General features: G+C 38.0%; 1 protein-coding gene across 1 annotated transcript; it reads right to left on the minus strand.

Annotated features, from left to right (window-relative positions):
- Window positions 1-4,246: 4,246 nt before the first annotated feature.
- Window positions 4,247-24,031, minus strand: slc39a6 (solute carrier family 39 member 6). Its single transcript, XM_062428286.1, has 12 exons — window positions 23,975-24,031; window positions 14,867-15,074; window positions 13,243-13,873; window positions 12,572-12,710; window positions 12,252-12,413; window positions 11,952-12,121; window positions 10,583-10,777; window positions 9,769-9,853; window positions 9,260-9,661; window positions 8,104-8,184; window positions 7,255-7,445; window positions 4,247-5,160 (listed from the first exon to the last, which is right to left on the minus strand). The coding sequence occupies exons 2-12, from the start codon at window positions 15,067-15,069 to the stop codon at window positions 5,008-5,010; spliced, it is 2,412 nt and encodes an 803-aa protein (XP_062284270.1). The 5' UTR covers window positions 15,070-15,074; window positions 23,975-24,031; the 3' UTR covers window positions 4,247-5,007.
- Window positions 24,032-24,273: the final 242 nt, after the last annotated feature.

The raw sequence follows: 24,273 nt of genomic DNA on the forward strand, positions 1-24,273 counted from the left end.
TTTTTCTTGGAAACTGTTCGAGGTGTCGACTGGACTTGATGGTCACTTTTTTCAAACCATAAAAAAAGTGCTTAATTAGTAGCAACTGTTGCACACGTGGTGTTTAAGAAGTCAGTGTTTTTGAGTGAAGCTGTAATGTTTTACAACGTAGTGACAATACATCGTATATCTACATGAAAAGAAAAAAAAAACAGAAATCTGCAAGACATTTCATCAATATAATGGAACAAAATTAATTAATGTGGGGCTGCATTTTCAATTAAACAGGGGTTGAATATACAAGATTTAAATGTACTAGACATTTGAGCAGGCAAAGTTGTGAAAACATTGATAATTACATTTTTTCTACAGTTAAACTTTTAGTACTGTAGTTTCTTTTTTTTAAATATTAGATGGTTCAACACAATTTCTACACACTTTATCCCACAACATCTTTGGGTTTCTTTCCTTCAGCTTTCTGTTTGTATTTTTTTTAAAATAGATTAAGATGAAACATTTTTTCTGAGGAAAGGTAGCACATGACATTTGTGGAATAAAGCATCTGAGAACAGTCGCACAAGATGTTTAATTTTCACACTTGACTCTTATCTTCACGTCACATCGCGCTCAAAATCAGTTTATTTTTTATTTTTTTTAGACTTCCTAATGTTGTAGTTATTAGTTATGGTCTGATGATCCTTTCTGACACGATGTTAGTTTAACAATCACAAACTTCAGCCTAAAGAAAAAAATGACCATCGCGTCAAATCAGCAACTCCGACAATTTCATTAAAAACCAAACATCATGAATCTTGAGTTATTTACTACACAGCTGTTATTATTTTATCCACCTGCTGTTGTTCCCTTCATGAACAAAATTCATTTTAGACAAAAACATGAAAGAATAATTCAAATGATTCAAAACATGTTAATTCAAACTTTTTCTCTGATTTAAGAGGGGTTTTTTTGTGTGTTGAATGTGATGAAGTCGAGACTCGTTCTTCACACCAAACAGCACTGAGTGTCAAACTAAAGTCAACAAAATAGAAACATACTTCTACAGTATTGTACATAAATATATACATATAGTATAATATTGTACATTAAATATACACAGTGAGGTTCACATCTGGATTCAGTTTGCTTTTGTAGTTTTATGAGCTGTTAAACTTTATTTTTTAAGATAGAAAATAACTTTTGACATGAAGGAATCTTGTTATCTGATGTTTATATCAGAGCTTCTTTTCTTTAAAAAATAAAAAGACAAGAACACATAAAACCATTCAAACTGACTTCATGCTGGACATTTATACTTGACGTGTTCCTGCTGTGATAATAACTGGTATAAAAAAAACAACAATCAAACTGAACAGGAGTAATATTGTAACAAAGATTTTTTTCTTTGAGCTGCCACGCCAACTCTCCAACTGTAACAATACAATAAAAAATAAATTAAACAAATGACAAATACAATAAAGCAAATTGTCAAGCTGCGGAGTTTCCCTCTTTTCTTTCAATAAATGGTTTTCAGTTGTTTTAGTGGATCCGCTGAGCGTCAGCGTACGGCCACGGGGGGGAACTTGTTCTTTTTCGACACGTCGTCAGAAATCAAAAGTGTTTTTGGTTTTGAACGAACCGGTTCTGAACGGAGTGAAGAGTCGGCTCGTTTCGATACGGGAATAATGGCACACGTTTTTCACACACAGTCTCTCCTGGAAGACTTTTGTGATGTTGCGCTCAAGAAACTTAAAGAGAAAATAAAAAAGACGAAGGGCTGAGAGAGAAGTTCAAACTCTAACATTGCCTTAGAAAGGAGTGTGAGGGGGATGAAGGAGGTTTCTGAAGCTGTTCTGACTGTATTCAAACCTTTTTCATCGTTTTGGCTCATTGATTTCTACATTTTAACTCATTTGAGTCGCTGCCGGGACACGAGCACACATCACAAAAAGCTCCACACGAGAGATAATAACTTAAAAAAAGCTTAAGGCTCCAGATTCACACTTGTTTTTTGTTTTTTGACCTTTTTGTCACAAGAAAACACTTTTAAAGAGCAAACGTAATTTAAAGTTTCTATCTTGTTCTTGTTCGGCTAATTAATCACACCGTCAGGAAGCAGAAAACCAGCGACTGAACAAGAAGAAGAAGAAGAGGTTTGACAGGCGAAAGTGAACTCAAAACAGGCTTAAACATGTTGAAACAGGCAAAGATTGACACCAAAAAACAAATAACTTCCCAGCGCCTGAAAGCGCGTTATTTAAGATAAAAAGAAGATTCAAAGCACCTAATCTCAACATCACTATTCTCATCTATTTCAAGACTGAAGCCTCGACTCTACTCTCTACTCTTAATGGAGCTCCTCACAGATCAGAACATAACAGCAAACTCTTTCAAAGCATCAAAGTGTAACAGCGACTGTGATTTTTACACACAGTGATTTTTCATATTTCTACTAATGAGATTTTTATCCTTCATCTGGCTGAACTCGACTTCATTTTAATGGACGGACTTCCTGCTGATTTAAGCTGAAACATACAACTCTAATCACAGCATCGACTCCGTGTTTGAGGATGTGTTTGTAACATATTTCTAAATTAGCACCAGAGTCTCCTCACAGTGACTTTAATGATCCTGATTATGGATTCAATGGATTGTTAGAAGAAACACAAAAGTTTGACTGTTACTGAATAAAAAGCTGCAGGTGTTCCAGATGTTTCCTGTACTGTTGGACACTCAGATTCAGCGCCAAACGTCTTCCTGTCATTTACAAAGCGGCTTCATATTCTCACTCTGGTTTACTGCTGGTCACATGACTCTCTGAGACAAACTGAAGAGGTCCCCAGCCAGCATGTCCATGTGGGCCCCACATGGGTTGAATGGGGGCTATGTGGGTATTGAGTGAACTTGAACTTGGTCCCACATGGTTTCAGCAACATGGCCCAACATGTGATTGTATGAGCCCCATAAGGGATGTAAGTGGGCTAAGCAGACATGGGCATAAACATGGCAAAGTGTATGGGCCCCACATGTGAAGCCCATGTGGGTTGGCTACATGGGCCCCATTTAAGGTCAATTCTGATCCCACTTTGACCCCATTTGGGCAAACATCTGGGGCCTACATGGGTCTCACCCAGTTGGGTCCCATCTGAAACCCAGTCAGAACCCACTTGAAGCCCATATGTTTACTGCACGTAATGTTGATATTTTCAGGTCAGAGGTGTCATAGAAGTTGTAAACCATGGTAACTACGGACAAACCCACTTTGGACCCATTTTACAGCCCATATTTAACCCATATGGAGCCCACAGGGACATGCTGGAGGACATGATGAAAAGAAACTCTGCTGATTTACACAAAGTCTTGCACTTGTAGTTTTACACAGAATTTGTTTTTTGTAACTTCCTCCAGAATACCACAAAGTAAACAGGAAAGATGTCTGGTGCCACACCTCCACTATGTTGATTTAAGTGAATTGAAGCGACGTCAAGATGCACCGCTGTCCAGGCGCTTTAATCACATTCCCTCGTTTTTTCAGGATCTGCACATTCCCGGTTATCTTACGTTAACTATTCCTCCTTCTGTTTGCCGTTTCCTACGAAAACATCCAATGTCACTACGAGACGAGGTCGCTGTGTTTGTCCTTTATGGCAAATTCTCCTTTTGAGTAAGTAACACTTCTTTAAATCTCCTCTATAGAAGCATTTATGAGGCGTATGGGATTGAAGAAAAGGAGTTTCAGTTTATTAGATACACCAAACTAGAGCTAATGCAGTTTAGTAGAACTGCTTTTGATAATCGAATCATCATTTAAATAAATGTTTTAAAGCAGAAATTCCAATTTTGCTGCTTTCAGTTTCTGCTTTGTGAGGATTTGCAGCTTTTTTTGTGTTTTCTGAGGATTTTGCACGTTTTCTCCGTTTCTCTGCTTTATACATTTTTATAGATCAGCTGATTAATCGAGAAAATAATAATAATTAGTTGCAGCTCTACAATCAACTGCATGATCTTTCTCGAGGCTGCAGGAGGTTTCTATTATTTGTCCGTTAGGCTAAATAACCAAAACACTGCTCTGAATATCGTGTTACATTGTCTTATTTTCGCTGTGTATATCTAATAAACTGACAACTGTGTGCATATTTATTGAATATTTGTAGTTTTTTTTAATACCATAATTGTCATATTAAGCCACAGCATTGCAAACTGTGGACTGGATGGTCCCAAAACCATTAAACCAATCACAGAAAAGGACTCTACGTCAATTTTGAACGATGAATCATTTTAAGTTATTTTTCTGAGCAAAAATGCCAAAGATGAGCTTCTAAAATGTGAAAATAGTGTGGTTTTTATACATCAGTTTGATGTTTTTGACCAATTTCTGACATTAAATAAATGAATATCATTAATCGCAGCTTTAAATCGAGATAATACGACATGCAGAGAATAACTGTGGCAAAGACTGAGATGTAAAGTGTTTAGAGGAGGAACATTAACGTGTGAAGTGTTGACCTGGTGTGGTGTTGTATGAATAAGCAGGGCTGTTATGGCACTTTGGTGTCTATTGTAATACTGATGTGGCGACTCAGCAGCAGAAACACATCGACTAGAAACTAAAAAATAGATTTAAGTGACGTAAAGGGAAACAGACACGATGCTGCTTTCAGGTGTTAGGTGGGGGGAGGTTATCAACTCTTTTCTTCTACTCAGGGATCACGAGGTTGTTGACACAGGAAGAGCTGCTGCATGTTTTTCACTGCAGTCCAAGAAAATGTAAAAAAAAAAAAAACTACCTTTCACTCTTATTCTTGGACTAATTCTCAGTTTGAGCTGCAGATATTTGAGCCTCAGAAGCTCCTAAATGTTTACTCTCTGTTTCCGTTTCCAGCTACAACAACCGAGACGAACGTATAAACTACAAAAACAAATCGAGCTCTGACTGTCTAGAACAAAGAAGTATAAAATAAAACACGCTACACTTCTGACGCAGACGCTGGAATGCAGGTGGAGATCAGGATCAAAAACGCTCTCCGTGCTTCAGTATCCCAGGTCCAGCTGGATTTTGTGCTCGAAAATGGCGATTAGCAGCATTATGCAGAAGCCGAGCAGGATGCCGGCGTTCTGGAGCAGGAAGAAGCCACAGTGGCTGAAGCCGTGGTCGCCGGCGTCGTTGTGCAACATTTCTGGCACCTGGAGAGTAAAACAGGAAGTAAACACAATGTCACAGCAGCAGGGAGGGAACACTTTCACATCCTCGGTTTGATAGATTTGAATCAGAATCTGTTCTTAAGTCTTAAGTTCGTCTTCATTAATGTATGTTGAGTTATCCTTTTATTATTGTGTTGTCAGACAAACCAGTTTAAACCTTTCCTTTTTAAATTTAACTCAGATCTCCTCTGTGTTGGAAACATTTATGAGATCATATTAGAAATCCCACCGGTCCAAAACCACTGAAGAAATGAACCTGACTCTTCTTTCTGGACCATTTAAGTAATGCAACATCATAACAGCTTTTTTTTTTTTTTTTTTAACTATTTTTACTATGCTGTAATAATGCAAATTTCCCTCATTGTGGAATTAATAAAAGAATATATTATCTTGTTATCATATTCCATACACTTGTAACACCTTAGATTTTTTGTCAAGTTTTTGCATGCATTTGTCTGTTTTTATGTTGCATGTCTCACCACAGGAAGGCCACCTGACGAGCCATTATGGGTTTTATTGGCTCCTTCTGCACATTTCTCTTTTGTTATGTATTGTTTTTTCTTTCATGTGCAATAAAACTTAAATTAATAATTATTATTATCAAATCTAATCATTTATAAATCAAATTGTGTCCTGATTTTGTCCTGTTTGTTTGGTTTCATATGTTTATGGGTGCAGTACTCAGCTGTGGCCACCAGAGGTCAGACCTGAGCAAGTAAAGTTTGTTTTCCTGTTTTCCAGACAGCAGCTGATTGCAACAGCTCACCTCTCCTGTTTACTTTTCATAAATTCATGTGTGTGTGTGTGTGTGTGTGTGTGTGTGTGTGTGTGTCTGTGTGTGTGTGTGTGTGTGTGTGTGTGTGTGTGTGTGTGTGTGTGTGTGTGTGTGAAGAGGCCATCTGCTTCTGAAGGCCGCTGCTGTCTGCGGTCTCGGTCAAAGTGCCACAGAGACAGTCAGGAGTTCAAGAGGGAACAGATGCTGCTGACTGTATCAAAACACTCTGTTTCATTTCTCCTGACTGAGAAGGAACCAGCTGACCGGTTTCTTTTCACAGCACGTAGAAACAATAAAGAGACATTTCTGGGCTTTAATGCTTCCTAAATATAAAATCTAACTTTCAACCTTTATTATAATGAAGGAAGTAACTGATAGTAACTAGTTATAAAAGCAGCATCAGGTTTGTTAAAATGTACATTTAGTATTTTAGTTGGTTTTATATCATTTGAAATGACATTTGCACCATTTTTTACCAAAAGTAAGACTGAATGCTCCTGAAAATGTCAAATGGTGTAACCACAAAAGAATGATACATATTACATATTTTATCCACCTAGAGAGAAAGAAAGAAAGAAAGAAGGACAGAAAGAGAGAAAGGAGGAAAGAAAGAGAGAAAGAAGGAAAGAAAGAGAGGAAGAAGGAAAGAAAGAGAGAGAGAGAAAGAAAGAAAGAAAGAAAGAAAGAAAGAAAGAGAAAGAAAGAAAGAAAGAAAAAGAAAGAAAGAAGGAAAGAACGAACAAGAAGTAGGAGGAGGTGGAAAGGAAGAAAAAGAAGTAACCACAAAAGAATGATAAATATTACATATTTCATCACCTACAGTGTATTTAAGTGGACTTATACTAATGACTTCAAATGTTTCCTGATCTCCATGGTTACCAGAGTAAATGTAATATTTAGAACAATTGTATTCCATTACCTTTATTTAATATAAAGTTATAATGTAAGATCATGCCAAACTAGTTGATATGGTGTTTTATTGACAATTTACTGTTTTTAAGCAAGTTGAATTATTTGGTACAAAGTTTTTATGGTTACACCACTTAGACATTTTTGCCATAATCCTCTAATATATTCTCTCTAAATGGATTAAAAGCAGAAATTTGATGCTGGGTCCACAAAAAAAGAATGTGTGCAAGTTATTCATACGTTTATTTTCACATTTTAACCCCTTTAAATTTAAACTAAACCACATGGACACAATAAACCTCATTGACCCTTAAAGACACATTTCTGAAGTGTTACTTCCTGTCATGCAGCTATCTTGTTGTTCGGTCGCACGAGTTGAAACGCTGACTCACCATATCCACCAGAGCCACATACATGAAGAGTCCCGCCGTGAGGGCGAATATCCACATGGAGATGTTTTCTGCGAAGTGTCCGATCAGGATTCCCGTCGCCATGCCGAAGTACGCCATCATGGCCGACAGCACGTTGTAGAGGATGGCCTGGCGCACCGTCATACCGGCCTTCAGCAGCACCGCAAAGTCACCTGGGAAACGGATAATAAATACGATCATTGATTATTATATCCTACAATAATTAATCAACACTGTTTTCACCTGTTGTAAAACTTTTATTTATAATGTGAGCTACACACTTAAAAGTAAAGTGTTTATTATGCTTTTATTCAGGGTATCTGCACGTTTTTAAGAGCAAATTTAAGGACTTGAAGACCTTTTGAAAACCTCTTTAAAAAGGAAAATATAAACACCATTACTGAGACATTATAATATGCAAAAGCAGGATTTTACTGCTGTAGTAGTGATTAGTAGTGATTAGTTTCATTATAGTTCCAAATGCTGATTATTGTTTTTACTTTAATTAATAAGTTGATTGGTTGGTTTATGTAAAACAATCAGATAATAATAAATAACACAAACTAAACATATAATTACGCTGAAATCTAATTTAACGCCTTAACTTCTACAATTCAAAACATTTTTAGACTTTAAATATCAAAAACTAAATTAAGACTTTTTACTTTTATGTATGTAAAAGACTAAAAACCCATCTGACTGAGTTACACATTAGTTAAGTTATTTTTTAAAGCAATTTTTAATACTTTTATTAACATTTTCACACATAGATATCAAGATATAACTCCAATAAAAGCATTATATTTAGATAGATAAATGTGCAGCTCTTACCTAACTCATGAGGAAGCTCGTGACAGAAAACAGCCACAGATGTGCTGAGACCGCTGGACAAACCTTCAGTGAACGCAGCTCCTGCAGAACAACACAGAAAACACACCATCATCATTATTATTATTAGGAGTATTAATACAGGACTAGTGTTAACATCTGAGACGTTTCTTTCAAAGGTAAATCTGAGCTGATGTGATGTTTCTGTTGAGTTTAAAGCAGCTATGACCCGATCTGTCAGAGTGTAATGTGTTGGTCACTGACTCTGCAGCTTCTCTGCAGCTTTAAGGAGCTTTATAGTGAGTTTCAGCTCATTGTTTAGCTGCAACTTTACTGTTTTGGTTCACTCCAACTTAATGATAATGTAGATGAGTAACTGCTGGATGTGGAAATAAGTGAAACATATCAACTTCAAAGATCAAAGATGAGGATATGTCAGTTTTATTCACTACTGAACAAAAAAAGAAGTTAATGCAGGTTTATATTTAATCTGTTAACCCTGAAGTCACATGATATTGGTACTCGATCATATAATAGGTTGTTGCTCCATTAGTCAGAACCAAAATAGGAAAAATGTCTTTCTCTTATAATAATGGAGTTTACAGTCAGTTTAAATCTGCAAGAAGCCGAACTTTTTTTCCTTTACCATCCATACAGCTGTTCAAAAGCTTTATCTCAGACTTTGTTGTAAGTGACCGTATCTTAATGGTTTAACTGTATTTATTAATTGTTTTATTATATATCATTTTATTTTTCCTAATATTTTCATTCCTTTCTCTTCTTTTCTTTTCTTTTACTTATTAAATATTGTTGTGTTGCTGTTAATGTTTCTCGACAACATTGTAAATGAAGATTCCTCCTCAATGGTCTTTTGAGGTAAAAAAAAAAAAAGGTTGTTAATAATAACAATAATAACAATAATGATGATATTAAGATTCACCTACATTTATTTTTTATTTAGCAGTAAATTCAGAAGGTAAACAACTTTAGAGCTGCAAACAGAATATCTATTTAAAGAAATAAATGGTAAAAAAAAATTAATAAAATGGTCAAATTTTTAAATCTTTATAAATCCAGCAGTGTGAATCTTGTGGTTTTCTACTTTTCTTATAGATGAAATATTTATATAATGAAGTGTTTCAGAGTAGCAGCAGCTCACCGATAGCGAGGCCGTCGCTGAAGTTGTGCAGCCCGTCTCCCATGATGACCATCCAGGCGAGCGCGGCCACGCCGGCCTGCTGGAAGTGCTGCTCCGAGTACGAGTGCGAGTGGCTGTGCGGGTGATGGTTCTGGGAGTGGTGGTGGTGCAGGATGTGGTGGTAGTCATGGTGATGGTGGTGCATGCTGTCCGTCTGGCCCACCGTGTCGTGGAAGTGAGAGTGGCATTTGTTCTCGCAGTCCTCGTCGGTGTAGGCGTCGGCTCCTCCCGACGCTCGGCCGTAACCCTGCGGCGACACCACGGACACCTGCGGCGCCAGCATCACCTGCTCCTCCTCCGCCACGCTGCCGTCGTGGAGGCTGTTCGAATGGTCGCCGAACGTAGTGCCGTTAGTCTCCACGTCTGCAGAGAGAGACGATAGAAATACTGAAATCACCGACTGTTGAAACAGCGATGTTTATTTTATGATTCAATCTGGATTTAATTTACAGACACTAAAAGCGTCTCACCTTCAGTCGGCTTCAGGTCGTTCTCCTCCAGCGCCGGCTGCTTCTCTGGATCCGCTTTATCGTTCTGATCCCACTTCTTCTGGATCTGAGACAAAACCACAACATTAACCACAACTAACAGTGTAACTGTAGGTGTATAATAATGTTTAATAATAATAATAATAATAAAGATAATAATACGGTTTTATAGTATTTTACGCAAGCGGGGAGTTCCGGTCCTCTGAAATGAGGCCAACGTGGAAGTAACTTAAAACTGCATTCTATCAAAAGGCCACCAGGGGGCGACCGTTTTGGTGTCAAAAGGACTTCCGTCTCTATACAAGTCAATGGAGAATTCACCAACTTCTCACTTGATTTCTAACCTCAGTAAACGTTTTCAAAATGTGTTTATGGTCTCAATCGCTAGTTTAAAGCCTTCTTCAATGCAGTATGATGTTCATTTGGGACATTTTGGCCTCCCTGATTTTATATGTGACGATAAAGCAGGGTATGCATTAGGGCGTGGCTACGTCGTGATTGACAGGTTGATTGGTTCACAGGTTCAGGAGGGCGCCTCATGCTCCTCCTGATGCCCATATAAGTAGAATCCATGTTTTTATTTTTCCCAGCATGCACCTGAAATTTTAAAGATGGCGCTGCTCAGATCCGATACTATTGGCCTCCGAGCAGCAGTCAACAATCCAATGGGTGACGTCACGGATGTTACCTCCATATTATATACAGTCTATGATTTTACGCTGTATGGTAGCTTGGTTACCATGGTTACCCTGTAGCGTGGCTGCAAATGTTCTGTTCAAAAATCAGAGACTCTGACCTTTTGTTTCTTGTCCTTGTACATCTTCCCCAGCGTGAGGAAGTGCTCGATGAGGAACATGATGTAGACGCCGCTCAGAGCCGTCAGACCTTTCCAAACTCCATCCAGGTTCTCCTCGTCTTCATCGTGGGGGTGAAGATGCCCGTCCGCGTTCATCTCAGAGGACTCGTGGTGGTGATGGTGTCCTCCCTGAGACTGAAGCAGGAAACACACACAGAGAGTGATGAATTAAATGTACTTACAGAATGATCAAATATACATAAAACGCGGCCTGTATAGCTTAAAAAGCAAATATCAGCACATAATGAAAGACATATATATGCAGATACTGATATATCTGTAATAGGCCGATATCAGCTAGTAGTATTGATCAGGGTCAATGACAGGACGCTATTTTATTGTGTCCATGTGGTTTAGTTTAAATTTAAAGGGTTAAAATATGAAAATAAACGTATGAATAACTTGCACACATTCTTTTTTTGTGGACCCAGCATCACATTTCTGCTTTTAATCCATTTAGAGAGAATATATTAGAGGATTATGGTAAAAATGTCTAAGTGGTGTAACCATAAAAACTTTGTACCAAATAATTCAACTTGCTTAAAAACAGTAAATTGTCAATAAAACACCATATCAACTAGTTTGGCATGATCTTACATTATAACTTTATATTAAATAAAGGTAATGGAATACAACTGTTCTATATATTACATTTACTCTGGTAACCATGGAGATCAGGAAACATTTACATTGTTTTAAATAGAGTAATTATTTTATCTTTCTTTCTCTTCTTCCTCCTTTATCTCGCTTTCTTTCTTGCTTTCATTCTTTCTTTCTTTCCTTCTTCCTCTCTTTGTCTTTCCTCCTTTCTCTCTTTCTTTCCTTCTTTCTCTCTTTCTTTCCTTCTTTCTTCCTTTCTTTCCTTCTTTCTTCCTTTCTTTCCTTCTTTCTCTTTCTCTCGTTCTTTCTTTCTTTCCTCCTTTATCTTTCTTTCCTTCTTTCCTCCTTTCCTTCTCTCTTTCTTTCTTTGTTTCTTTCTCTAGGAGGATAAAACATGTAATATGTATCATTCTTTTGTGGTTACACCATTTGACATTTTCAGGAGCATTCAGTCTTACTTTTGGTAAAAAATGGTGCAAATGTCATTTCAAATGATATAAAACCAACAAAAATACTAAATGTACATTTTAACAAACCTGATGCTGCTTTTAAATCTAGTTTAACATATTTATTAATTTCTCATCTTGCCAACACTTAGGTTTTGTGCTACAGCAGGTCTGATCGTTGTGTTAAACTCAACCACTTATTGATTAAAAGACAACAGTAACCAACGGACTCAACGTGGATCTAAACGTCAGCACAGACTCACATGAGGGATGAGATGTAAGAAGGCGTCTCCGCTCAGCGTGCCGACGGCCAGAGCCACCAGGAAGCTGAGGAGGAACTTGAAGAAGACTCTGTTCATGAGCGGGATGAGAACGACTCCGGCCAAAGAGAGCAAGCTGATGATGGTGATGGACACGATGCCGCCGATCCACGCTGCAACACGGACACACACACACACACACACGGGGACACACACACACACACACACACGTCTAAATCTGACTCTTCAGAAATAAAAAAACTTACTGATATAAAAAGTAGAAAACGTTGTCTGAAGTCTCACCTGTTGCGATGTTTTTGCTGTTTTCTACACCGCCGTGATCGCTGTGGTTGTGTCCGTGGTCGGAGTGATTGTGTCCGTGGTCGGAGTGATTGTGTCCGTGGTCGGAGTGGTTGTGTCCGTGGTCGCCATGGTGATCGTGAGCATGTTTATGATGTTTATGGTCTAAAAAAACAAAGAAAGAAAAATGAACTGCATTTAAAGAATCCTGTAAAGTATAAAACATTTATTATTTTTCTAATTTACTGAAGTTTTACTGACACGTAACTTTTAACGTTAACAGTTTGTGAGGGTTTGTTGGTTGTTTTTTTTTTTTTTTTTACCTCTCTGGCTGTGCAGGATACACGCTCCGCTGTCGATCTGGTTGAGGAGGGCGGGACAGAGGAAGCTGAAGTCACCGAGGGTTACGGCCACTTCCTGAGCCATCCCATGTGAGGACAGGATGCTGGAGGCGTTCAGACACTGTGGATCAAAAAAAAACAATAATATCATCTTTTATACACCTTTATAACTTATTCTAACTTTATTTATCCAGTGAAGGTTTGTCATCTTCTCATTCACACAAATCTTTTCCTAACTGCAGATTAATTAGAGTAATGAGAGTTATTATAGCATTTCCTCAGTTCCTGTTTATAATCTGTCCTATTGTTTGTTTTCTTTGTGTTATATTACTATGAATGAAAAGGGCTATACACATAAAGTCTGATTGATTGGATTATTAATCAACTATTTTGGTTTATGTCATTTTTCAGGTAAAAATGTCGAAAATATGAGATTTCCAGCTTTTCCAACAGGAGGATTATCTGGTTTCAGACGTCTTATTAACGTCTAATTTTAAAATCTTTTTGGTTTTGGAGTTTTTTTGGACAGAAAAGACGACGTCTGATGATCAACTTTGGTTTTATGATGTTTTACGGATCACGATTCAGTCGAAAAAACCTTTATTTAATGATTTAAACGGTGTTCGGCTGTAAATGAGGAGCTAACGTCGTACCTCTGCAGCTGGGAGGCTTCGGTTGCGGACCAGATCGTGATCCACGTGGTCATGGTCATGAGTGTGATCGTGGTCATGATCGTGGTCATGTGCGTGATCATGACTCCGATCGTCCACCCGGCTCACTGCAGCAGCTTGTGTCTGAGTCTCCGTCGCCAGTCTGGCAGCGGTCGGTTCCTCTCCTCCAGGTGGATCTTGGCCGCCGCTCCGTCTCTTCTGAGCGTCGTCTGGTTTTGCCACCAGCTGAGCGTTGGACTCGGTCGTGGCTTCGACCTCCTGCGCCGCCAACGCCGCCTTCTTATCGTACAGTTTATTATGGCTGTCGGGGTTCTCCCCCTTCTTCCCCGCGCTGCCGTCCTGCTCTTTGGCGACGTCGGCGCTCTTTGTCGTCTTTCCCGGCTGCGAAGGTTCTCCGTGTTTCTGGTGGTCGTCATGGGGATGGTGGTGGTGATTGTGGCCTTTATGGTCGTGATTGTGATGGTGGTGGTGATGCTGGTGAGGATGCTCGTGGTCGTCATGGTGACCCGGCTGCTCGTGATGCTGCACCGTAACAGTCCTGATGCGACCCAAGCCCACGTTCTGTAGGAGACGCTTTAAACCGGCCAGAGAGATGGTGCCGTTTTCTCCATATCTGTAATAAATCATTAAAAAGCCAACAATCAATCAGACAATAATCAATAAAACACAACATTAATATTTATAACCTGTCAGCAACTAACAGTTATACCCAGCAGTTTATGTACAAACACGACAATTCAGGAAGAAATATTTTATACTTTTTCACTATTTATCAATTAATGAGGCTTTATTTGTTTAGCACTTTTCATTAATAGTAATGTAACACACACAACAGGGCAAAACAAAACTAATAAATAAAGGTTAGGTTTAGAATAGAAACAGGAAACACTGTTATAACTCTAATGAATCTGCAGCGAGGAAACACCAGAGGTAGAATAACAATATAAAGTTTCAGAATAGCAACAATAAAAAGATAATAAAAGATTAATAATAAGAAAAGAAAATAATGAGACAGCTAAACAGGAAATGTGATATGAAGTTAAACCATAAAAGGTGGGAAAACAATCAGGAAATACTAGAATAAAAAGGATAGACACACACACACACACACACACACACACACACACACACACACACACACACACACACACACACACACACACACACACAGACACACACAGACACACACACACACACACACACACACACACACAGCAGATTATGTAATGTTATGAATGATGACTCAATGAAAACAGGAATGAGGAAACAATGTCATAATTCTCATGAATCTGTGGTGAGGAAACAGAAGAGGAAGGATACAAATGTAAAGATTCAGACCAGCCAAATAAATAATAAATATTAATATATGAAATAAAACGCATAAAAGGAAGGAAAGAAGGAGGGATGGAGGAAGCACAGACGGAAGGAAGGAAGGAAGGGAGGAAAGAAGGAACAGTCAAAACAGACTGGGTCAATTTGACCCGGGAGGACGACACGAAGGTTAAAAAGGTAAAACCAACTAATGTTACATTGGTTAAACCATGAAGCCAAATCTTGATCTTAATCTTAATAATAAAACTAACTTAAATGACAGTTTCTCTCTCACCTGTTGAACAGAGCCTCCAGGTGTTGTTTCTGGCTCTGTCCGGCTCTCTGTGCGTCGACGACGGCCGGCGGTAAACACAGGGCGCTGTTCGTCTCCGTGGTGGACGAGCTGCAGTCCGGACCGCTCAGCCCGTCGCCACCGGACAAACACACGACGACGAGGAGCATCACGACCCGCAACGCTCGACTCTTCTCCTCAGTCATCGTCTCTGCTGGGAGAAAAAGTAAGAAGGGTGACTTTCTATTTTTGGAGCTGCACATCTCACTCACTCTTTCTCTCTAATATTGAAAAAACATAAACACTTAAGCATAGATTGAGCGTCTAGTTCTCTTCATAAAGCTCCAACCAGAGACTATAAAAGCAAGAGACTTCATGGTGCGTTCAAGTGCACCTCGTAAACTATGAAATCTATACTCAAATGAGAAAGTATCTTTCTTTTTTTTTAAATTCGCTTCTTAAACCGACGGTAGACCTGTCACCATAATTACTTTTGTTGGACGATATATTGTTGCAGAAATAATCGCGATAAGTGTTCAACCAATGCTGGACTTTTGGGGCCGATGGCGATACCAATATTAGGGAGTAAAAAATGTCCGATATTGACATACTGGCTGATAATATTACATGCATAGAACATATAAACAGACACATTTTCTTTGTAATGATCCCTCAAATGTGAAGGAGGTCTGATATTCTACAGTCTTTATAAAGCTCCAACAAGAGACTGTAAAGATGAGACTTCATGGTGCGTTCAAGTGCACCTCGTAAACTATGAAATCTATACTCAAATGACCACCAAGGTTGTTTAAAAATTAGAGTTTCTTTTATTTTTATTCGCTTCTTAAACCGAATCTAGACCTGTCACCGGTGTCCAACCGATACTGGACTTTTGGGGCCGATGCAGATACCAATATTAGGGAGTAAAAAATGTCCGATATTGACATACTGGCCGATAATATTACATGCATAGAACATATAAACAGACACATTTTCTTTGTAATGCTCCATCAAATGTGAAGGAGATGTGATATTCTACAGTTTAACAATACATGTTATTGTATAACCTGGGAGTGATGAGAGATTAGCTTTTATACTGTTTTCATTGACCTTGTATTGTGAGCAGTTCAGTGGCTGGTAAAAACACATGTTGGCCGGTAATTGCCGGTTATTCAATTCAAATCATTTCATTTGTCCCTGAGGGGCAATTTAAAAAGGGGCATGACAGTAGCTAAAAAAGAAACACAATCAACAAACACAAGCAACACACACACCACAACAGACAACATACAACACATGAATAATAATTTATAAAGTGCATTTAGATTTGTGATCCAAAACCCTGTATATCAATATGGGAATTATATCGGTATCTGCCCCAAAAACCCAGAATCGGTTGGAGCCTAATTGTGACCTAGTTGGAGCCTAATTGGGTCTAACAGACTCTGTGAGAAACAATGAACAGCATTGAGTATTAATGCTGTAATGAGTTACAGTATGTGTGAGACTTTTTGGATAACAATGATTAAGTTATAAACTACTTTAAACACAAAAACACACTTTTATTTATAAAGTTGAGATATATGTTGAGATTTTCTTGTCTGAAAAGGTTAAAAACTGTTTAATCATGAAAGCAGCTCAGTGTTGATGAATCATGTTTCTGTAACACTGAACGTTGAGTAACTCTCAAAAGTTTCCTAAAAGCCTGACGAGACACGACGTTGCTCATTCTGATCACACAACAGCCCAAAACCTCAAAGTTACACAGCGCTGGATTACTGGACAGACACTAGTCATGAGTCAGGTTTACATGGAGACTGTTTACATGTGACGTGGTCTATTCCGATCTTACCACCGCGTTTAATCAGAACAGACGTTTGGCAGCTGTGTGACATTCGCAGATTGATGTAAACAACAAACACGTGATTGACCAAAGATGGAGAGATCAGTCAGCTGTTTAGCTCAGTAGTTGTTGTTGTTTACGGTCTGTCGCAGCTTCGTTGGTATTTCTTCTTCTTTTCCAGACAGACACTAGTCATGAGCCAGGTTTACATGGAGACTACTTTTCATTCAGATTGAAGATTTCAGGACAAATGTTTACATGTGACGTGATCTATTCCGATCTGGTGTTTACATGCGCCGACGACTGACCAAAGATGGAGAGATCTGTCATCTGATTAGCTCAGTAGTTGCTGTTGTTTACGGTCTATCGCGGCTTCGTTCAGTTTTTCATGGACTTTTTTTGAAGAGTTCAGTATTTCTTGTTTTTCTTCCATCTAAACTTGCGATAATATTTAAGTCTTTTAGAGTCTGAATTAGAAACAAGCTCTCCGAAGAGAGGAAACGTCACTGCGCATTTAGGCTACAGAAAGAACGCAGTGAGACAACTTTGGGACTTGGGGAAAGGAATATTCTACCTCTCTGAAACCCAATGAGACTCCATTTGGTTTCGGTTTGGGCCTGTTTATTCCGATTGAGGTGTTGACATGATGCATTTTCATTCAGTTTGTGCTTCTAAATCGATTCTAATCGGACTAATAGGCTCCATGTAAACCCGATTTAAGTCTGGAAGTGGTTTTCAATGGATATTCTAACATAGTCTTGTCTCTGGTCAACAACTGGTCTTAAACTGGATCCTAAAGGAACTTAAAGGGACAAACAAACAAACTCAAAAACAGTTTTTACCCGTGAGCTGTAAGGCTGATACATTTTCAGTCCAATTCAGTAGATTAAATATAATACTTACTAAGTTTTTACACCATTTCCTAACACTATTTATTTATTTCCCCATTCTATGTTTGTTTATGTTGTCTTATTGCTTCATTTTTAATGTATTTTTTTTGTTTTTATTGACCAATCAGCCCTGTTTCAGATGTAGCACTCTTTATCTTGTTGTATATCCTTGACAATAAGACAATAAAAGCTTTCTATTCTAATCTATTGTAAAGTCTACTATCACATGAAAACAGCAATAAAAGAGTACTTAAACTTTTATCAATTATCAAAATAGTTGGCGATGACTTCAATAGTTGTCCAAATCCACAGTGAGTCCACACATTTAAAGTCGTTTTAAAGCCTTTCCGCTCTTTGTCATATCTGAGCTATATTACATCACTTCCTGCTGATGAAAACACTTCCTGCTTAAAAAAAAAAGGCTTAAAGAGAGATCTACACCTGCTCTGTATGAACAAACCCCTGAGAGAACATCTGCTGGGGTTTGTTGCCACATAAAGAAAAAATGACATAACGGCTGTTGTTGCTTCATATTAAAAGATTTCCAGTGACTAACTAACTAAAAGGCTTTTATTGTGAAGAACTTAAAAGGAAATGTGTTAGCAGTGGTATTCTTTGATAATAACAAAGATCTGGAGCTAAGAAACAGCGACAGTGATGATGTTTGATGAAGAGCTGCAGACGACCAGAACAGCCTAAACTACTTATTTTACCTTTATTATTATTATTATTATTATTATTATTATTATGTAATGACAGGCTTTTATTCTGAAGAATCTGGAGTTTAGAAACAGTGACAGTGATGATGATGTTTGATGAAGAGCTGCAGACGACCAGCACAGCCTAAACTACTTATTTTACCTTTATTATTATTAACTTTTCTTAATTTTACCTTACACAACAAGATGTTTGAAATAAGTAATGTTTAAATGGATAAATCTCGACTAAAATACCTCAATAAAAACCGATACTGTATTCCAGATACTGGGACCAGTGATACACCGTATTTGGTGACCCATTAGATCTTATGACCTGGGTTAATCCCATGTAGGCAGATAAAAGGAAAAGCCCGACTTATTCCAATAACAGAAGAGTTTTGTTCCATTCCTGTGGTTTATATCGGTTCCTTTCCAGGTAACTCATGCCGCAGAACTGTCGAACTTCATTTAGTTTGTGCCCAACGAAGTCCGAGAGGCAGAAACAGAAGCACAAAAGACGTATGTCATAACATACGATAAGATAAGATAACGTAAAGATAATATACAGTAAGTTAAGATAAGCTACTATAAGATAAGATAAAACTTTATTAGTCCAACGGGAAGGAAATGTACAGTATTGCAGCAGCAAAGTAGACAGTATAAATAGAAAGAGCATCAATAGAAAGAAGAAAGAACAATAAATAATAAGTATGTACACAAGCAATAAAGATATTAGTAGTAAAATAAATATAGTAACATTATTTAGAGGAGTAATATTGACACTTTTGTCGTGTATTCGGAAAAACATGAGATGGAAAAACTGTGAGGAACTTTTACAATATCAGTTAATCCTTGTTTTATTCATAGTCACCTTTAATTTTAGAGTGAACCATTTTATTTAAACTGAACTAAAGTCCACAAATCACGACCGTCTGCTGTGTTTAAATTCATACTTATATCCTTCTCCAGTTTCTTTATCTCCACCTGCAAACTTTCAATGATACTTGAAATTAAAACGGACATTTGGGCTCCTGATTGTTGTTTTAAGACTGAAACTGAAGAACTGAAACTGTCATTTAATGCAACCAAAATTAAAATGGCGCTTTTCCACCACACAGTTCCAGCACGACTCGCCTCGACTCGCCTCGGTACGGTTCCAGGAACCTTTTCCATTACAAAAAAGTACCTACTCAACGTGGTCGGGGTCGTCATAGCACGGCTCTGCGAAACTGCCGTGACTTCGTTTTATACGCGACATAAACAATGGAGGACATGGAGGTGATGGTGTACCTGCTGCTGTATGAGGCTTTCTGTCTCACACAAAGCAAGAGAAGAGAAACTAATCGCCTTCTTTCCTTCCTTCCTTCCCTCCCTCTGTCCTTCCTGTCTTCTTTTCCATCCTTCCTTCCTTCCTTCCTTCCCTCTGTCCTTCCTTCCTTCCTTCCTTCCCTTTCTTCCTTCCTTCCTGCTGCTGTATGAGGCTTTCTGCCACACACAAAGCAAGAGAAGAGAAACTAATCGCCTTCTTTCCTTCCTTCCTTCCCTCTGTCCTTCCTGTCTTCTTTTTCATCCTTCCCTCTGTCCTTCCTTCCCTCTGTCCTTCCTGTCTTCTTTTCCTTCCTTCCTTCCTTCCTTCCTTCCTTCCTTCCCTCTGTCCGTCCTTCCTTCCTTCCTTCCTTCCTTCCTTCCTGCTGTTTGAGGCTTTCTGTCTCACACAAAGCAAGAGAAGAGAATCTCTGTAACGCTGTTGTTGGTATTTAAAAATGCCGGGTTTGATTCTTGTGTGGGACGGCTCATGACTCTTCCAGCGACAACTCTTCTGACCAATCAGTGGCCGGCAGTGTGTCGACGTCACATTTTAGTATCGGCTCGGCTCGCTTGGAACCTCACCAGAGCAGATACTAAAAAAGGACCAGGTACCAGGTACTATCACTAGTGGAAACGCAAAAAGAACCGAGGCGAGTCGAGCTGGAACTGTGTAGTGGAAAAGCGCCATAAGAAGCTTAAATTAAAATATTCTAATAAAAGTACAAGCACGAGTGGTGTAAACTTGCCCTGATTACTTTCTCTCACTGCTGTTCAATCGTGTTGAAAGCACTACTTGAAAGCATGAAAGCTGAAAGCATGAAAACACAACAGATGTAAGCTGAAAACACTGATTAACTGATTATAGCTCATTAATTACTCAGTACAATAAAAAAAACGATTATTGTCTCAATCCTATTAGTCCAGCAGTAGTCTAAGCCAACAGGCACAGTTGTGTTTTTAACCCCTTACATGCTGTTCAGGATCAAACTGGACACGTGTTTTATAGATTTTAGAGAAGTAAAAACACCCGAAACACTTTTTCTTTTAGTCTGAAATGTTAAAACTTCTTCTAATGTGACGAAAAATATACAAATTGGATAGATTTCAATGTTTAAAATATCATTATTGTCTAGCTGATGCACATTTTTGTAGTTCTTGAGCAGAATTGATGTTTTTTTATTCTCCATATTTAATTTAATTAGTTGAAATTGTGATGTTCAACTGCTTTATGACATCATTATATAACATGATAATTAGTGTCCATAAGCGTAAAGGCTGCAGCAGGGATGTCAGATATAAAGCCTACAAAAGGGATCCAATCCAACCCACAACATATCTTTGCAAAGTATGAAAATAGCAGAAAAGTAGGGCTTATTCCAATTTGTCAATAAAAATGCAGCTTAATGCTTCTAATCTGAAATAACTCAATGATTCAGATTTGAAGGACACATTTTATCAGTATGTCTTACCAGTAGCCCACTACATGGTTTATTATAGTAAAGTCACATATATATTATTTATAGGTTATTATGCAACGGTTTTACTGGTCCTGCCCCTTTTACATCAAACTGGGTTGTATGTGCTGTGGCCCCTGAACTCTTAGAAAGCTTTATTAAGGATTTGATATCATTTATCTGTGACTGATGATTTTATAGTTCAGTAATTTAGTGACTAACTGTGAAGGGATGCCGTGAATGTGTGAAGTTATGTAGGGTTCATGAGACAGATGGAAAGAGCTGAAAGCATGACAAAAGTAGGGGAAAAAAGGGTTTCTTCATATTGGTTTTATATGCAGAATTAAAGAGCAACCTTTAATTGATTATAATAATTAATTTAATTAATGTTGTGATGATATTCAAAATGAAATTAATATTAAATTGGTAGGTTTGGTGCCTGGTTCGTATAAATGAAGAGACGCTGAATTGATGTAAACAGGTTTCCATAATGCTACACATGGCTTAACATTGCTGTGATGTGATGATGTTAAACTCTGGATCCTTAATAAACAATAAACAGCAACACAATTCTACATCTAAAAACAAAACATGACTCAATAGTCATTATGGCCTCCACTCAAGTCTGCAGTAGAGGAGAATGGAGTAGCTGATCCACTTTGTGCCACTGTTTCTGATAGAAAAGCTAAGATTTAGATTTGCTAACGGGTAATGGACATTTGCTGTATTATGTGCTAGGTTACTAATGACATAAACTAGATTTTTAAATTGTTATCAGCATCAATATCATCAATAATAACAGCTAAGCATGTTTTAAAATGAGTAGGCTGCTGCAATAGTTACAAATAGCATTTTATAATAACAGTTATAAGTCTATTTATTGATTTTGGTGAGCTTGGATGTGGTAATGGTTTGTCTCCATTCAAAGTAGTCTCAAGCAGTTCACACACTCTCACGACACACCTGACATGCCCCCCCCCCCCTTCAGCCTGATTTACTCTTTGAGAGAGACATGTTACTGCATAGCGCGCTGTGTAGGAATGAGTCGCTTAACAACCATAGACTGTATATAAAAAGTTAACAACCATTAGGGAGTCCTACCAGGCGGAATGAACCATTTTGCATTTTTGCAAGGGGGTGCAGTTAATCTCAGACAGTCTTAATTTGATTAAAGCAACCTTATTATTGAACTTTCATAGCAACTTTGATTTTATTTTAATATTTATGACGTCGTTTTTTTATAACTGATATATTTAAACAAAAGCCCAGGGCCCCCCTGTGCTTGGGCCATTCCAATTCCTCCCCCCACTTCTACGCCAGTGTCTGTGACTGATGATTTTATAGTTCAGTAATTTAGCGACTACTTGTGAAGGGTTGCTGTGAATGTTCAGAGTAATGTAGAGTTCATGAGACAGATGGAAAGAGCTGAAAGGATGTAAAAAAACTAGAGAAAAAAGGGTTTCTTCTTATTGGTCTTGTATGCCGAATTAAAGAGCAACCTTTAATTGATTATAATAATTAATTTAATTTATGTTGTGATCATATTTGAAATGAAATTAATATTAAATTAGTAGGTTTGGCGCCTGGTTCGTATAAATGAAGAGACGCTGAATTGATGTCAAAACTACAACAACAAACGTGTTTATTCTTATTTGTCTTGTATGCCGAATTAAAGAGCAACCTTTAATTGATTACACCTATTAATTTTATTTATTTTGTGACAATATTCGTGCACTAAGAGGCAAATCAATATTAAATTGACATGTTTTCTAAAGCGAGTTTGGCGCCCGGTTCGTATAAATGCAGAGACGCTGAATTTAAAAAAAACTAGAAAGAAATCGTGTTTTTTATTACAAGTCTTGTATGCCGAATTAAAGAGCAACCTTTAATGAATCATAATGCGATAATTGTATTTATTTTGTCACAATATTCGTGAACTGAGAGGCAAATTAATATTAAATTAGTAGGTTTGGCGCCTGGTATGAAGAGACGCTGAATTGATTTCAAAACTAGGGAAAAAACGTGTTTATTCTTATTTGTCTTGTATGCCGAATTAAAGTACAACCTTTAATTGATCATACTTATAAATTTTATTCATGTTGATATCATATTCATTCACTGAGAGGCAAATTAATATTAAATTGACGTTTCTTTAATGGAGTTTGGCGCCTGGTTAATATAAATGAAGAGACGCTGAATTAAAGTCAAAACTAGACACAAATCGTGTTTTTTTATTACACGTCTTATATGCCGAATTAAATAGTAACCTTTAATTGATAATACTGCCATAATTTTACCTATGTTTAAATTATATTCGTGCACTAAGAGACAAATTAAATATTAAATTGACGTTTTTTCTGAATGGAGTTTGGTGCCTGCAGATTCGTGTCTTTAAAACGCTGAATTAAACACACAACTCATCATTAATACTAATAATTAAATGCAAATTAATTAAACTTAAATATTCCGGTTTAATTTATACTGATTCTAACATAATTAAAACCCTTTCCTCACCTCTTTTTACAGGTTAGCCAGCAGCTTAGTTTAGCCTCGATCATTGCATTAAAACTTTACCGGAGGATGCGGAGAGAAGTGATGCGCGGCCCAAGCTCAGGCCTCGGTTCTGCACAGCGGACACTCGAGGCGGTTTCACGAAGATATTAAACCATTAAAAGTCATAAAAAAAGGTATATTAATCCAGGTGTAAGTGTGTCGGTGCTGGAGCTCAGTGAGTCTGAGTCTGGATATAAACAGAAACACGTTGCCACCAAACCCGGTGCCGTGTGCACACAAGACCCGGAAATTGAGTACCGTGCCGTGCGAAGAAAGACACGCTGCATCCTTTCCATACACACACACCCCCTCTTCATCCCCCCACCAAGAAAATACACCTTTAAAATGTGTTGGGAATAACTCACAGGTGATGTAAATGCCGTGTGTTGTTGGTCCTCTCCTGCAGGTAATGTATGTGTGAGCTTCACGGTCTCCTCTTCGAAGCTCTGGTAATCAATGTGATGGTGTGGCGTTCAAGGCCTTCCGGATATCTGAGCGGTGGAGGGAAACTAAACAGGTAGTGGTGGGAGAAGTACTCACATCCCTTAAAGTTAAGGAAGATGTAGGCCTTAGCAAGAGAGACATGAAAAAAATACTGCATAACAAGTAAAAGTCCTGCTAAAAAATACTATGTAGTTAAAGTATTGCAGTAAAAGTACATAAG

The sequence above is a fragment of the Scomber scombrus genome, chromosome 11, assembly GCF_963691925.1.
Source record: "Scomber scombrus chromosome 11, fScoSco1.1, whole genome shotgun sequence".
Taxonomy (NCBI): domain Eukaryota; kingdom Metazoa; phylum Chordata; class Actinopteri; order Scombriformes; family Scombridae; genus Scomber; species Scomber scombrus.

Coding starts and splice junctions, on each gene's coding strand:
- slc39a6 (XM_062428286.1), bottom strand. CDS start 15,069: ATGACTGAGGAGAAGAGTCGAGCGTTGCGGGTCGTGATGCTCCTCGTC. Junction 12,711..13,242: donor GAAGCCTCCCAGCTGCAGAG/GTACGACGTTAG, acceptor TTTGATCCACAG/TGTCTGAACGCCTCCAGCAT. Junction 5,161..7,254: donor ATGTGGCTCTGGTGGATATG/GTGAGTCAGCGT, acceptor TTTACTCTCCAG/GTGCCAGAAATGTTGCACAA.